The sequence below is a fragment of the Octodon degus genome, unplaced genomic scaffold (assembly GCF_000260255.1).
Source record: "Octodon degus isolate 3935 unplaced genomic scaffold, OctDeg1.0 scaffold00040, whole genome shotgun sequence".
NCBI classification, from domain to species: Eukaryota; Metazoa; Chordata; class Mammalia; order Rodentia; family Octodontidae; genus Octodon; species Octodon degus.
In genome coordinates this window covers 7,933,052-7,948,635 of record NW_004524616.1, presented here as the reverse complement: position 1 = coordinate 7,948,635, position 15,584 = coordinate 7,933,052, and the positions used below count along the sequence as shown (strand labels likewise).

At 36.8% G+C, this 15,584-nt stretch overlaps 1 protein-coding gene and 1 pseudogene across 1 annotated transcript in view; one reads left to right on the top strand and one right to left on the bottom strand.

Annotated features, from left to right (window-relative positions):
- The window catches only part of Adamts19 (ADAM metallopeptidase with thrombospondin type 1 motif 19), a 319,655-nt gene that overhangs the window by 218,032 nt on the left and 86,039 nt on the right, over positions 1-15,584 (top strand). Inside the window, exons 15-16 of the mRNA XM_023715358.1 lie at positions 2,801-2,921; positions 10,262-10,342. Coding sequence (XP_023571126.1) covers positions 2,801-2,921; positions 10,262-10,342 — 202 coding nt within the window. The remainder of the gene's footprint in view (positions 1-2,800; positions 2,922-10,261; positions 10,343-15,584) is intronic.
- On the bottom strand, positions 12,490-13,451 carry LOC105742181 (annotated as a pseudogene).

The window sequence follows — 15,584 nt, the reverse complement described above, 5'->3', positions numbered from 1 at the left end:
CATTGGCTTTGTCCTGTACATTCTTTCCAAGAATTGGAAGAAATTTTTACCTCAGAAAAATACATAAATAAACAGACACTACAATTTGAAAAAAAAAAACATTATAAGGAATGAGTGAATCAATCTATGATCCAATAAATGTATGTGGACTTCTGGATGGGAATTTGGGAATTCATACATTTTACATGCTTTTACAGCTTTACAAGTCTGTATTTTGCTACTATGCAGTAAAATCTAAGGCTTTGAATCATGTAATGCTACTGTATAAGAGTTTTATTTTTATAAATAGTTTCCCTTATTATTATTTTATTTATTTTATTTTTTGGCAGAACTGGGGATTGAACTCAGAGCCTTGCACTTGCTAGGGAAGCACTTATTCCACTGAGCCATCTCCCCGGCCCCTTCCCTTATTATTTAACAGAAAATGAATTGTAGTTTCTCTTGTACCTGTAGAAAATATTCATACATATTTGACATACATATTTGGTTTTCAGAACTATATGTTGTGCAAATAAAGATTTTACTTTTATTTTACCATCTTATGCCACATTAGTATATGCCTTTTTTATTTTTATATTTTTATTTTTTGGCGGAACCGGGGATTGAACTCAGGACCTTGCGCTTGCCAGGGAAGTGCTTATTTCACTGAGCTATCTCCCCGGCCCACATTAATATATGTGTTAAATGAATTTATTGTTCCAAAATTACTTCCTAAATGTATATGTCAAATATAATAAACTTAACTTATATGCTGTTTACTTGAAGGTGTTGTCTAAGCCAGATCTTTTACAATCCCTGACTATACATTCAAATTATAACAACAAAAATTCTGCACAAATCCTATGTAAATCTGGTGATTACACTTAAATTAGACTTGTCTGAAATGCATACTGACTTTTTAATTAAAATTCATCATTCAGGGCTGGGGAGATAGCTTAGTAGAATAAGTGCTTGCCTGGCAAGTGCAAGGGCCTAAGTTCAATTCCTAGTTCCAGCAAATATAAAAATAAAAAATAAAATTCATCATTCTATCCTTTATATAATTAAAAACATGCCTTTTGTTCTGACAACCACCTATAAATTGGGAATTTAAGCGTATTTTGTTTTATGAGAAAATGTACAACACCAAAGCTGCATATAGAATTCTAAACTTAGTCATTCAAAATAGCTTTCTGTAGTTGCTGTTACTCAGAGAGTAAGGAAGATTTGATGCTCATATGATAGCATCAGCTGACTGCCTCCTGCATGCAATTGGTACTAGAATCTGCCACCTCTGAGATGGCGATGGCTTTTCAAAGTTGTTCCTTCTCTGTGCTTGGATTTGTGTGAGCATATTTTGATAAAGGTAGACACTTACTCCCCATTATACAATCCACAACTTTCATTTTAAAGTATGTCTTTCTTGTATATAGCATAGATGTGTATTCCTACATTTTTAATAAGGTTTATAGAGTTTATAATTTCTTAGCCACGGGGATAGAAAAGTACTGAGAAACTGCTAAGTATCATTCATTCACTTAACTATTTTTCATTGCTTTCAATTGGGAATAGAACAATAGAGACAGTTTTAATTTTTGGAATCACTTTAGGATCTTCCCTAAGTATTTTTTCTCATCTGTTCAGTAAGAACACATTGACCTTCAAGTGGGACTCCTGAGGTTTCTTATGAGTCCTCCTTAGTGTCCTCTTCAGTGTGTTTTAGCAGCGCTTCCTGCCTCTGCATGAAGAGGCTCTGTCTGTCCCTCTGTAAGCTTTTCCTGGCTGATCAGAACTCCCCATTAATGCTCAGCTTGGCATCCTCAGGCACCAAGGGGCAGTCTGACAGAGGGAATATTGTCATATGCAGTTTTTGTGTGATTTTCCTGTCACAATACTCATCCTGTAGCTGCAGTTCTTAATCTGATTGCTTTCCCAACCAAAACACCACCACCGATCGCAGCCAAGGACTTTGCTTTTGCTTATGTTTTACTTAATATTCTATTTTTTCTAAAATAATGAGAATGTACCTTCCATAACTATCATCAGTTTGTCTTCCAAGTTAGGTTGATTAGGAAGAAGTTGGCGAGCCTACCATTCATTTTGGATAGTAATCACATGCTGAATTCTGAATTTTGAGTAGGTGTGATATGAAAAAACAGGGTTATGTATTCTGAGCATCAGTGGCTGATGATCATTCATTAGAAGAGAATAAATTGGTTAAATCTTACAAGATTCCTGTTGACAAAATTCATCTAAGATAATGTAAAAATTATTTCCCAGGTATTCATGTGGTTTTATATCAGATGTGTGAGACAGTATTATACTGATGTACTACAAGTTGAAGAAGATAGGGGATAAAACTTTCTCTGTAAACTACAGAGGAAATATTTTTTCAGTTTTTTTATAATTCTAATATTTAGTATTGATTGTTTTATAATTACTGCAGAAGTGAAATCATTGATAAAGAATCTCTGTTCTATGTTGTGTAGAATTAATTTGATAAATCATGTTACATATAGTAGAAATATGATTTGTGGATTTATATAAATTTCAATATTTTCTTTCAAATTCCTTTAAGAATTATTTAATATTTAGTAGAAGAAAAATACTCTCACAGTATCCTAGAAAGATTTGTCATTTAACAGATTAGATTATTTGGCATGAGCTTGCTTTATTAGCCCACACCAGTGAATATATTATTTTACTAGCTTTTCTATTAAATATTTTTAGTTTGTAGAAAATGGGAACATTCTAAATTTGTTGCTTAATGAATGAAAATAAGCCATTTAGCTAATGATGCTCCCTCATTCTTTTCTTCCAGAAAGTTGGCTGTGACGGTTTCCTAGGGTCTCTTGCGAGGGAAGACCACTGTGGGGTGTGCAATGGCAATGGAAAGTCGTGCAAAATCATCAAAGGGGACTTCAATCACACCAGAGGAGCAGGTGCTTGCTCTTCATATTCCATAATTGGTAGCTACTGTTGTCTTTGGGGACAGAGATTATAATGAACTTGACTTAGAAATCATAGTTATGACTCTACAGAAGATGTCTGTAATGGGTATTGAATGATTTTGTTCTGACGACACCCAATATATGTGACCCAAGCTGGAAATTTGAATGAACTCTTTTCCCAGTAATGAAAACATGAAATCATCTGTTGTGCGTTTAATAAGAGCAGCAAGGGAACAGTCTAATTTGCATTGGCTATTGTTATCAGAGTTGTGAAGACTTTCTCCAATGCAAAGCATATTTACCAAAAAATAATTATTTGTAACAGCCTGGAGGAACCACTGAATATCAGTCTTTAGACTGTCAGCTTTCCACTTTCCTTTTTAAAAATTCTTAAGGATTTTACTGAATTTCAAGGGAATAGACATACAAGAAATATGGAGGGGGGCTCAGAGGATGTGGGGGACATTTCCAAACATTTTACTAGCAGAGATTTCATTCTGTCACTGTTTCTTCCCTGATCTGTGAATACTAATGATCAGGGACATGAAAATGAAATAATTCGGGATGACCTGTGCATGTGAACATAAAGAGATTCACAATGAGTGATGGAGTCTACACTGAAAGACGATGACACACAAAGGGCCTTATATGACAGAAATGCTGTGGGCTGCAGTGTCAAACATGTGCTGAAGAGGAAATGCTTCCTGTTCCCACCAGTTTCTTACCTGAGTGTCTCTCTATCGATCCATTGTTTATGACTTACCATTATCATTAGTGTGCTTGCATCACACACAGTGTTCCCACTTAAAATTTTGTTTCTTGTTTAAAAAGAACATCAAATGGAAACAAAGCTTTTGTAAATAAGGACAGGAAGAGGAACTGAAGGGAAGGAAATTAAAAAAAAAAAAAAAGCAAGTTATATCATGTGCAGATGCAAATTCCCTACAATGATTAGGATTATTGGGTATAGCTAAAATTGACCAATAAACTTAATTCATTGAAAAAATCCTGAGATTAAATAAATAAAACATAAAAAATCCAAAACTAAAATAAGTGTAAGCTCTATTACAAAGACCAAGACCTTTATCTTTGATTATAAAAGAAAACTAAGTGCATTCTAGATCAGAATTACTCAGCAAAGAAATCAAATACAGCCAGAAGATTGAAGAAAACATTTTGGTTAGATCCAAGGAAAATAAAAAATAAACAAGCCTGAAAAACTTGGCAACTAAAAGTAACTAAGGCCCAAGGTAAACTGGAGATAAAAAATCTCAGTCTTTGAGGCTATAAAAAAGGGGTAAGTCCCACATGTCAAAATTTGCTAGCACAATTCTCTTAGCTGAAATATTCTCAGAAATTCAACTTAGAAATTTAATTTTAAGAAACTTCCTTCTGATGGTGACAAGAAGAGTTTTTACAGTGCAGACCCCATATAAAACTGCAAGACTGAAAAAAATGTAAAGGCATAAGAAGTTTTGAGAGAAATTTCTCCATAGTTAGTGTGCATAGAAATTCCTCACTAATTATGCACTGAGATACCCTAAATACTGATGTCTTTATTTAATTGGAGTAACACTTCATTATTCTACTGTGCAAAAAAACCTAGAAATACCATTAAAAATCTAGCAGTGTTTCTTATTCCAACTGTAGTTATGTGGGTTTTTTTTTTTTTTTTGCTTCAATTACTTATTTGAACCCCTTTGATTTTATCCTTCATTAGCAACCTATTTTATTCATTGACTATAGGTAAATAATACTAGCAGCATTTGTGATTTGGAAAATATCTGAGGTACTAAAATATTAAGAACATCAGAACTGATAATGTGACTTTCTTCCCCTTATCCCTGAAAGTTTCATAGTGGTTAGAGGAAGCCAGAAGAATTCCTAAATTGGGCCACGTGGTCCCATACAGCATTGGCTCCGTGTATCTTTCCAGCTTCGTTTCACCCCAAGCCCCCTTGTCACTAAGTGTCAACCACTGGATTTCTAACAGTTGTTCAGATGGTTGCTGCTCCCTGGCATCTCACGTTGGCAAATGCTCTGCCTCCTTCCTGTCAGCTTTGTTGAGTAAATTCCTGGACAGAATGCCACACAAATGTTAGTTCTGTAGTACACTGATCTCTGAGTAAGCTTGCCCTTTAACTTCTGACCTCTTCAGAGTTGCTTATCTGCTTTTTGGTAGAAAAGCTTATCTGTTTATCCCATAAATGTAGCTCTAATCACACTTGTAATTTTATGTTTAATTGTGTTGTACTGACTACTAGAATTTTTGTTAAATTTTAAGATGAGAAAAAATATGGCTGCCTTGCTCTGTCTCATAATCTCAATTGTCGGCATAGTGTGATCCATTTAAATCTTTTGATTTAATTAAAAACATTATTCAGAACATTTAATTTTAAAAACTGTGTTCCTTACTCTAACATGGGCTTCATCTACTTGTGGCGTAAGGAATGTTGCATTCATTCTCTCGAGACTATTTTATCCCCATAGTTTCTGGACTTCCTAGAATTTTTGAAGGATATGCAGGCTTTTTGCTCCAGTTGGCTGTGCACACTGTCTATATTATATGAGGAAAACACGTGCAGACACATGTGCGTGTTTTCAGTCCCTGCACTCTATTTAAGATTGCTAAATAATTTTTGTTAGAGTTAGAAAATAAACTTAAGAGCTGTTGCTTTTTCCCTGTTAGATTTACTGTGTCTGTCATTGTAACTTTCCTAGCCAAGCAGAAATTTCTTAAAGAAAAGAAAATCATATATTTGGCCTCATAATTATCAGTGTACACTAAGAAGATACTGTACCTAAAGCATGCTATGGTTAGTATAAGAAAAGGAAGACACTTTCCCATATTTGAAGGATGTGGTCATAGAGATTTATTTTGGTTGGATGATTGCCACAGTCTTGTCTATTCTATTTTATGAGTTGGTGGAAGAGGGTGTAGAAGTAGGAGAATTAGAATAGGTCATACTTCAAAGCTTAGGTACCATGATGAATTGCATACATTTTTTTCTTTACCTTTAAATGCGAAATGTACATTGAATAGCCCTCATCCCACTACTTAACACCACAAGTACTTCAGATGTCAGAGTTTCTGAGTCTTGAAATGTTTACACAGACTTTACCAGTTGCAGATTCCTAATTCAAAAATCTGATATCTGAAATTTTCCAAAGCTGAAATTTTATGAGAATGACACTCATAAAGCTTTGTTTTCTTGTTATTGATAATTAGTATTTCGAAGTAGAGATACCTAACTATCTATCTGGACTGTTAACATTGTGGTTAAGTGTAACAATATATATAGAATAACTGTAATAGTGACAAAGATATAGTAGTTGATGAAAACATGTTATTACTTCATAATTAGAAGATGAAGATTTGGGCCAGCCAAATAGCTGAGTGGATTAAAGCACCTGCAAGCAGGTGCAGGGGCCGAGGGTTCAAACCCTGGGCCTGCTGTGCTGGCCCTGCCCCCAGGGCACACTGAGATGGCAATTGAGACTGGGCGTGGTGGCACGTGCCTATAATCCCAGTTCTTGGGAGGCTATAAACAGGCAGGTCACTATGAGTTCAATCTAGGTAGTGAGACCCTGAACACTCTGTAGACCCTTCCCTAAAATTAGAAAAACAAAGAAGTTGAAGATGATAATTACTGTTTGAATGTGAAGATAGCTGGTAAAGAGTGAAATTTCTGGTTATAATGTAGGCTATTTCTCTATGCAAAACAATCTGACATAAGAACCAAATTTATAATATTCTCTTATTTTCAAATTTATAATATTCATACGTCTGGATGTCCATGGCAACTTTTTTTTTTAAACAGCACTGGGTACTGAACCCAGAACCTTCACTGAGCTAAATGTTTTTCAACTTTTATTTTCAGACAGAGTGTCACTGAGTCTTTAGTTTGCCCTGGTTGGGCTGAAACTTGACATCCCCCTGCCTCAGGCTCCTAGAGTCCTGGGATTATAAATGCTCCAAATTCTAAACTATACAATACCAACTCTTGCCTTCATCTCTTCAAAAAACATTCTTTCTCAATTCAGTTAAATAGTTCACTGAAAACTATTTAGACATTCATTGGCCAGCTGTGTTCATATTTCTTTAACATATTTTCTCTCTGTTTTAAAATTAGTCTAACTCACTAGTCCTATCACCCATTCAGACTAAATAATCAAGAATTGCTCTCTATATAACTTTACACTTAAATATAATTATTTCTCTAATGTATATTGTACTTGTGAATTTGCTACTATATTCAAACAGGAATTCATCCATCCTACTTCTGTGCCATTTAATCTTATTTTTTTCATTCTTTTTTTTTTTTTTTGTATTGGGAAATGAACTCAGGACCTTGCACTTGCCAGGCAGGTACTTATGCCACTGAGGTATTACCCAGCGCCTCTTTTTTTCCCTCTTCTTTTCTTAACATCCTGAAATTTAATATCTTCTTCAAGCACATTATTGAACATGCTTCCCACAGATAAATAGTTACTCCTGATTGTGATCCCCTGTGGACTACCCAACACTTTTTCTTTGGTGTCTCTACAGTTTTTGACAGTTGACAGCTGCTGTCTTTAAGATGCCTTATCCATGTGATTTTTCCACACAGAAAGAGGCCAGACCAGATTCTCTCCTTTTCATAACTATTCCTTTTCAGTCTTGTGTTCTTGAGTTCTCTATTTTTTAAAAAAATGTGACAGTCACCTTGACTTTTCTTTTCCTTCAATTTTCTCCCTGGTAATTTAAATCCATAACTTACATACTGCTTCTGCCATGACATCATACAAAAGTGTATCAATAGTTGAGCTCTCACCAGAGCTCTAGGTGTTCTAGAGCCCTGGCTTGAGTGTTTTGCTAACATGTTGTACCATTTTGTTAAATGCAGAGTGTAAAACCAAGATAATTTATATCAATTTCAATGTTTCTCTAAGTTACGGTTCCATTCTCACATAAGAAATACTGAGCCTTTGTGTCAATATTTATTTCTCCCCTTTCTATCTGTCACCCAGTTCAGAAGTTTGGTTTCTTCACAATGTCTTCTGGACTTGCTGCCTTAGCTTCTCATCCTGACTTTAAGCATTATCCTCCTGATATTGACATCCAGAGCTATACCTCTTTTAATTTTGCATATTGCTCTTAGACCTCAAAATGAGAATCTAATTAAGTCGTTACCAAATTCAGTAGCTCCAAATTGATCAATTTATTTAGATGCCACTAGAATCACCCCTTTGCTTGTTATTCCACAGAATTATTCAAGGGCTACTACTACCATTTATCCCCTACTCTTCATTACTCATAATGAATTTATCTAAATTTATTTTTCTGCTTTTTTTTTTTTTTTTTTGGAGCCGGGGATTGAACTCAGGCCCTTGTGCTTGCCAGGGAAGCACTTATTCCACTGAGCCATCTCCCCGACCCCTTATTTTTCTTTATATTTGTACTATATTACTTTGTACCTTCAACAAAGACCATTCATCTGTTTACTTCTTTGTCAAACCGTTCTAAATTTGTATGGATGGTTCTCTCAACTGAATCATAAAATCTGTCTTAATAACTAAGAAAAGCACAGACTCTGAGTAGCACTTGACCAGGAAAGGAGAAAGACAGCTTTAAGAGCTCTAGTTTAAATGGCTGGCCAGGTAGCTCAGTGGATTAATGGACCTGCTTAGGCAGAAGCAGGGACTGAAATTCGATCCCTGGCATGCCATGCTAGCCCCACCCCTGGGGCACGCAGATACTGCGATTGAGACTGGGCATGGTGATGTGCACCTGTAATTCCAGCACTTGGGAGGCTGAAAACAGGAGAATCACTATGCGTCTGATCTGTGTAGTAAGACCCTGTACTAAATACATAAAAAAAGAATCCTAGTTTATATTCTTTAGTAGAAGTTAACTGTGTTGTCTTATGCTATTTTTAAACTTAATTTTGCAGGTTTATTTAACTGTATTTATATTAGATATTTATGACTTCTGTAAATTTATTAAGTTAGACACTATCTTCTAATACAAATGCCCATCAACAATGCTTCTATTTTTGTTGTTGCCTATCTTGTTCATGTAGTGTATAACTCAGTAGTTAATTAAATATTCCATGATTAATTAAAAATGTAACTTAATGATTAATTAAATAGCATTCTTTATTCTGGAATGGAAACATGATTCTACATTTCCATGTCTCTATTTCCAGCCACTGCCACCAGAGGGGGCATATACAGTGTTTTGATTTATGACAAATGGTTAAACAGTGTCAAGAATTTAAGTTATCAGTAGATGAGGGGCCAGGGAGATAGCTCAGTAGAATAAGCGCCTGAGTTCAATCCCAGTTCTGCCAAAAAAATTTTTTTAAAAAATGAGAACCAACCCTAGAATTAACTCTTGTGATTTTTTAAAACTTCAGTCAAGCTTTTACTAGATATGTGTCTGTAGAAGAAGCACTATGAAGTATATGAAGTTATTGAACATAATTGTAAAACATTCAGCTAAATGTAGACACCTGTTTTCTGTGTCTCCCTTGTGTACTGAATGAAGTCTTGGTTCTTTTGCTGCACATTCTCTCATCATGTTCCACTTTAACTTATGATTTTATTTGACTTTAAGTACTATATCCTGAACCTGCACTGGAAAATCTATCCTTAGCAACAACTGATTTTTTTTTTTTCATTTCATTTTCTAATGTTTGGAAAAGAGACATCAGATTATTAGGTGCAAACTTACATTTATTTTTCTCTGACTCCACTTTCAAAGTCTGATCTCCTCTAGGGAAGGTATAGATTCTTTTCTCCTACATTAAACCATGCCTGGAGCTGGTCCTGGCCACTGTGTGCTCCCAGCTCTGCTCCTTCTCTGCACTTCCTGGATTAGAGGAGTTCCCAGAGCACAATTTGACGTTATTTGCTGTAGCCTGCAACCTGCTGTGTTTCTAATTGGGCTAGCCCACTGGGCTTTTCCTCTCCTCTCAATTTTTAAGTTGAATGGAGCTTTTCTACATTAAACACACTTTTCCATCTGACTTCACTACAGCTCAGCATGTTCCTAAAAATTTTTGCGTAAAATCATGACAGTCTGGGGCCAGGGATATGGCTCAGTAGAATAAGCACTTCCCTAGCAAGCGCAAGGGTCTGAGTTCAATCCCTGGTTCTGCCAAAGCAAAACAAAACAAACAAACAAACAAAAATCATGACAGTCTGTATTTATACATAACAACTTTTCTTTCTAGAGGCATAGAAATATAGCAATGATGAAATCCAAAGTGGGGGTGGGAGCAAATCAATTAAGAAAAGAGATTTTATAAGAACTGCAGATTTATTTCATATTTCATTGACTTTTACAGGCTACATCGAAGTGCTGGTGATACCTACTGGAGCAAGAAGAATCAAAGTTGTGGAGGAAAAGCCTGCACATAGCTATTTAGGTAACCCGCGTTACAGACCCAGAGGCGAGCCAAGTACGAGCCCATCTTCTTGCCTGAGCTTTCTGTGATGACAAGAAAGGCAGTCTGTTTCTAGTTTCATATTTGAACTTCCTGGGAAGCACTGCTTGTTGGAATGAACAGGAATGTCTTTCCTTCTCTCTCAGGGACTTCCCAGGAGCAAAGCAATCTGCTCTATATGTTTTGGGGGGCATATAAATTGCTTCCACATGTTAGCCTACTATAAGTGAAAAAACCCCGCATTTTGGTATGTTTTGTTCTAAATATATATTCCATTACTAAATTTACTTCATACCTATACATATATGTGCACAAATATGTATACATATTCATTGCATTTGTCAATGCATTCATGTTTATTTTTAAAATGATTTTACAATTGAGAAACTTTGTGCTTTAAAAATATTCTGCATAGTTGAGGGATATGTGCTTGTAATGTCAAAGGATTCTCTGTCTTGCTTCTCTTCAAGAAAATTCACCAAGGAAGGAAGTCATTTAAGAATTTTGAGAAAGAATGCACTATTTATTTATTTATTTTTATTTTGGTGGAATCAGGGATTGCACTCAGGACCTTGTGCTTGCTGAGCAAGTACTTATGTCACTGAGCTATCTCCCTGGCCCCATATTGGCTATTTAATACTTTAAGTGAGTTAATAATTTTGAAATACATTGAGAAAATACAAAGTATTGAAAGTATACTGACATGTATTATTTTAATTTAACTCATGAACTTTGTAGTCATGACAGTCATACATTTATACACAAAATATCATGTTAATCTAGGAAATTTATTCCTTTAGAATTTAAGGGGCACAAAAATATCTCAGTGGTCTTGGTGCCTGTCTAAGCAAGTATAGAGACCAGATTCCACCCCCTGGTACTACATACAGCACAGAACCTGCCCAGGGTACCCCAAGCTGGCCACTGAGAGCAGGCATGGTGGCTCGTGCCTGTAGTCCCAGTGCTAAGGAGAGTGAAATAGGAGGATCGCTTGAGTCTGAGCTGTATAGTGAGACCCTGTACCAAATACACAAAATTAAAAAAAAAAAAAAAAGAATTTAAGGGCCAGACTGATAATTCAAGAGACTAAAGCGCCTACTTAGGCAGAATGCAGTGGCTGGGATTCAATCCCTGGTGTGCAGTACTAGCCCCGGGGGGCACTGAGATGGCAATGGAGACTGGGCGTGGTGGTGCATGCCTATAATCTCAGCACTTGGGAGGCTGAAAATAGGAGAATCACTACAAGTCCAATCTACATAGTGAGACGCTGTAGATCCTGTCCTAAATACACAAAAAGAAAAAAGATAAAAAAATAAGAATTTAAATATTCTATTCATATCATCTTATCATGTTGTCTTGTTGAGACAGGCTTTCACTTTATAACCCTCGCTGTCCTTGAACTTACAACAGTCTTCCTGGCTCAGCCTTCTGAGTGCTGGATTACAGGCATAGGCCAAATATTGTTTTTTATTTATTTTCCCCACTCTCAAAATATTACTTCTTTAGAAAAATCATGCTCTTCTTATTCTTCCTCAAATGAGCAATAAATGCCCCACTAGAGAAACTATATGAAAAGCAACCTATCTTACAGAATTGTTTCTACTGTGTTATGTCAAAACAATTCATACTTTTTTAAACTTTTTTTTTATTTTTATGGAACCAAGGATTTAACTCAGGCCCTTGTGCTTGCCAGGCAAGCACTTATTCTACTGAGCCATCTCCCTGGTCCCCAGTTATTGTTACAGCTTGTTTTGTAGTTGAGGAAAAGAGATGGCAAAAGAAATCCTTTTTTTTTTTAAACACATTTATTCAACGACATGATCAGACTATTACATTTAGCAATCAAAAACATGGGTGCAAAAAAAGTTCTGCATTAAAACCTTTTATTGGAATGCTTTACACTTCCCACAAAACAGAAACTAAAATAACCTGTTATACGATAAGTCACAAATACAGTCCTCGAGTTTTTTGCCCATATGCATGAGTATTGTCTAAAACATGTCTTCTTTGTAACAGCTGGGCCCTGCCACCACTGTGCTTGGCTGAGTTCACAAATCTGTTGTAACCTGTAGCTTCCCTGTCACTTCTCTGGCTCTCCTCTCCTGCTAAGCTTTGTTTCCCAGAAGTGTTTAAAACCTTCTGCCACTGCCATAGCTACTGCTGCTGCTGGAGCCACCATAGCCACCTTGATTTCGTGTTTTGGTATAATATTGGCTCCACCGCCACAGGGCCCAGAGCTTCTGCCTCCAAAGTTTCCTCCCTTCATGGGTCCAAAACTTGAAGACTGACTCTTGTAATGACCAAATTCATTATAGCTTCCACCACCTCCACAATTGCTTCCATCATTACCAAATCCATTGTAGCCATCTCCACTGCTACCATATCCACCCCCACCACAGCTGCCACCGAAGTCACCTTGACCACTGAAGTTTCCTCTGTGACCAAAACTGTCATCACCACCAAAACCACCTCCACAACCACCAGCAAAGTTTCCAGAACCACTTCAACCTCTTTGGCTAGATGAAGCACTAGCCATCTCCTGCTTGGACAGGGCTTTCCTCACTTCACAGTTGTGGCTGTTCACAGTGTGGTATTTTTGAATGACAATCTTATCCACAGAATCATGATCATCAAAGTTTACAAAAGCAAAGCCCCTCTTTTTCCCACTGCCTTGGTCGGTCATAATTTCAGTAACTTCGATTTTTCCATATTGTTCAAAATAATCTCGTAGGTGATGTTCTTCAGTATCTTCTTTAATGCCACCAACAAAGATCTTCTTCACCGTTAAGTGGGCACCTGGTCTTTGAGAATCTTCTCTTGAGTTAGCTCTCTTTGGTTCCACAACTCTTCTGTCCACTTTGTGTGGCCTTGCATTCATGGCTGCATCCACCTCCTCTACAGTGACATAAATGACAAGCCCAAAGCCCCTGGAATGCTTGGTGTTTGGGTCTCTCATTACCACACAGTCTGAGAGTGTTCCCTATTGCTCAAAATGGCTCCTCAGACTCTCATCAGTTGTTTCAAAGTTCAGCCCTCTGATGAAGAGCCTCCATAGCTGTTTGGGCTCCTTCAGAGACTCTGACTTAGACATGACAGCAGTCAGAAGAGAGACTGACAATACTTCCTCCGTGGTGCACCAGCAGAAAGCAAGAAATTCTTTTATCTAAAATATACTCACTAGTTTCCTATTATCAATGTATAAGCTTGATAAAATTTTCCTACAATGGCTTTAAAATGTTCTTAAGTGCAATTATGTCATCACAGGTAACCAACTTTAAACCGAAATAACACGATGTTTAAAGACAATGGATATTAGATGATGCCAGTAGATTTATTTATTAACAGATAAACAGCATATAATTGACTATTATATTTAGATTTTTTTAGAGCTAGGAATACACATTTTTTAGAAATAAACATTTTTAAAAGGAATTTTTCCAGTTCCGTAAAGTTTTAGATAGTGTTATGAGCTTTAGCAATTGACCTATATGTCTGAATAAATCAGCACGTTGTACAAATGTCATAGCTTCATGGTAGCTCCAGTTCCTTATTTCTCAGTCTCCTCAATCAATAAAGTTTGGCTTTCCATCGCATTGTATAGCATTACCCTTTTCAAGGACAGAAAATTCTTTCTATTGTGACAAATCCAGTATTTGAATGCTACTTGTAAAAACATTTAAATCTGTTCATTTTCTCTTCTTTCATTAAATAATTATTTTGGCTGCTATGACAGTATGGGGCTCCTTTCCATCCTTAGATGGTCTCTTTTCTTCTTTTTGTCTTGTTGAGACAGGCTTTCCCTTTATAGCCCTGGCTGGCCTGGAACTCAAAACTGTCCTCCTGACTCAGCCTTCTGAGTGCTGGTTCACAAGCTCTCCGAGATCCACAGATGTTTGAACAGACCTGAACCTCCTTTTATCTCTGTTCTACTCCGTCCTTGGGGAAACTCATTAACTCTACCATCTTGTATGCTCATTTAATGTAAATTATCAAGTGTTACATAGCTATTTCAGAAATAATGAGTCCCAAGCAAAAAGTACAACTCAAGAATGTGATTTCCAGGCCGTACTGGACTTGTTCCTCCCTTAATGTTGTCCACCATGGTAAATGTCACTGTACCTGTGACAGATGAATTTTGTTACCATTATCACAAACTTGACTACATAAAGCAATCAAGGTTAATGTGTTCCTCATAGCTCTGGAGGCCTGAGAGCCACAGTTCACTTTGCAAACTCCCAAGCGAAAGGTTTTTCAGAGCTGCACTAACTTTGGAGACTCCAGGGAACGTTTGTTCCTTGTTTTCGCAAGCTCGTGGTGGCTGCCAGTACTTCTTTGTTCCCACTCACATCACTTCAATACCTGCTGCCACGGTGCAGTGGCCTTTTCTGCAGTGTTCGAGTCAGCCTTGCTGTCCTTACAAAGACACATGTGATTACATCAGGACCCTGTTGGATAATTCAGGAAAGTTTCTACATCAAGATCTTTAATATCTAAAATGATGCTTTTAAAATAGGCAATTATCTTCATTTTTTTCAAACGGATTTAGTAAAATATCATGGACTAGATTGTTTATAACTCACTATGTGAGAAGCTGAAATGTCTAAAAGTGACCGGCGGTTGGACAGTAGTGAGGGCACAGGACGTGGTTCACAGAAGGCACCTTTTCCTGTGCCCACCTGTGGAGGAAGGGGCTCTTACATTAATAGGTTCCAGGGATTGGGACATGGATGTTTTCCCCTCAATAAAGTTTTTATTTGAGTGAAAAATATATAAGCTTTAATATATAAATGATTCAAAGTATAAACCTCAGTGAGTTCAGTGCCATTTTATGCATTCACATCATAATAACATGTTTTCTAAAATTATAAAACTCCATCCTTATACGGGATGAATAATCAAACTAATCTTGAAAAAGAAAAATATTGTAGGATTCACATTTGCTAATTTCAGAATTTACTACAGGCTTAAAATAATTGCAACAGAATGGCACAATGACAGATGGATAGACCAATGAAATAGAAGAGAAAGACTGGCCTGATAGCTCAGCGGACTAAAGTGCCTGCTTAGTCAGAGCACAGGGGCTGAGATTCCATCCCAGTATGCTGTGCTGACCCTGACCCCAGGGGGGCAGTGACACAGCTATGAAGACCGGGCATGGTAGCACAGGCCTGTAATCCCAGTACTTGGGAGACTGAAAACAGGAGAATCACTACGAGTCCTATCT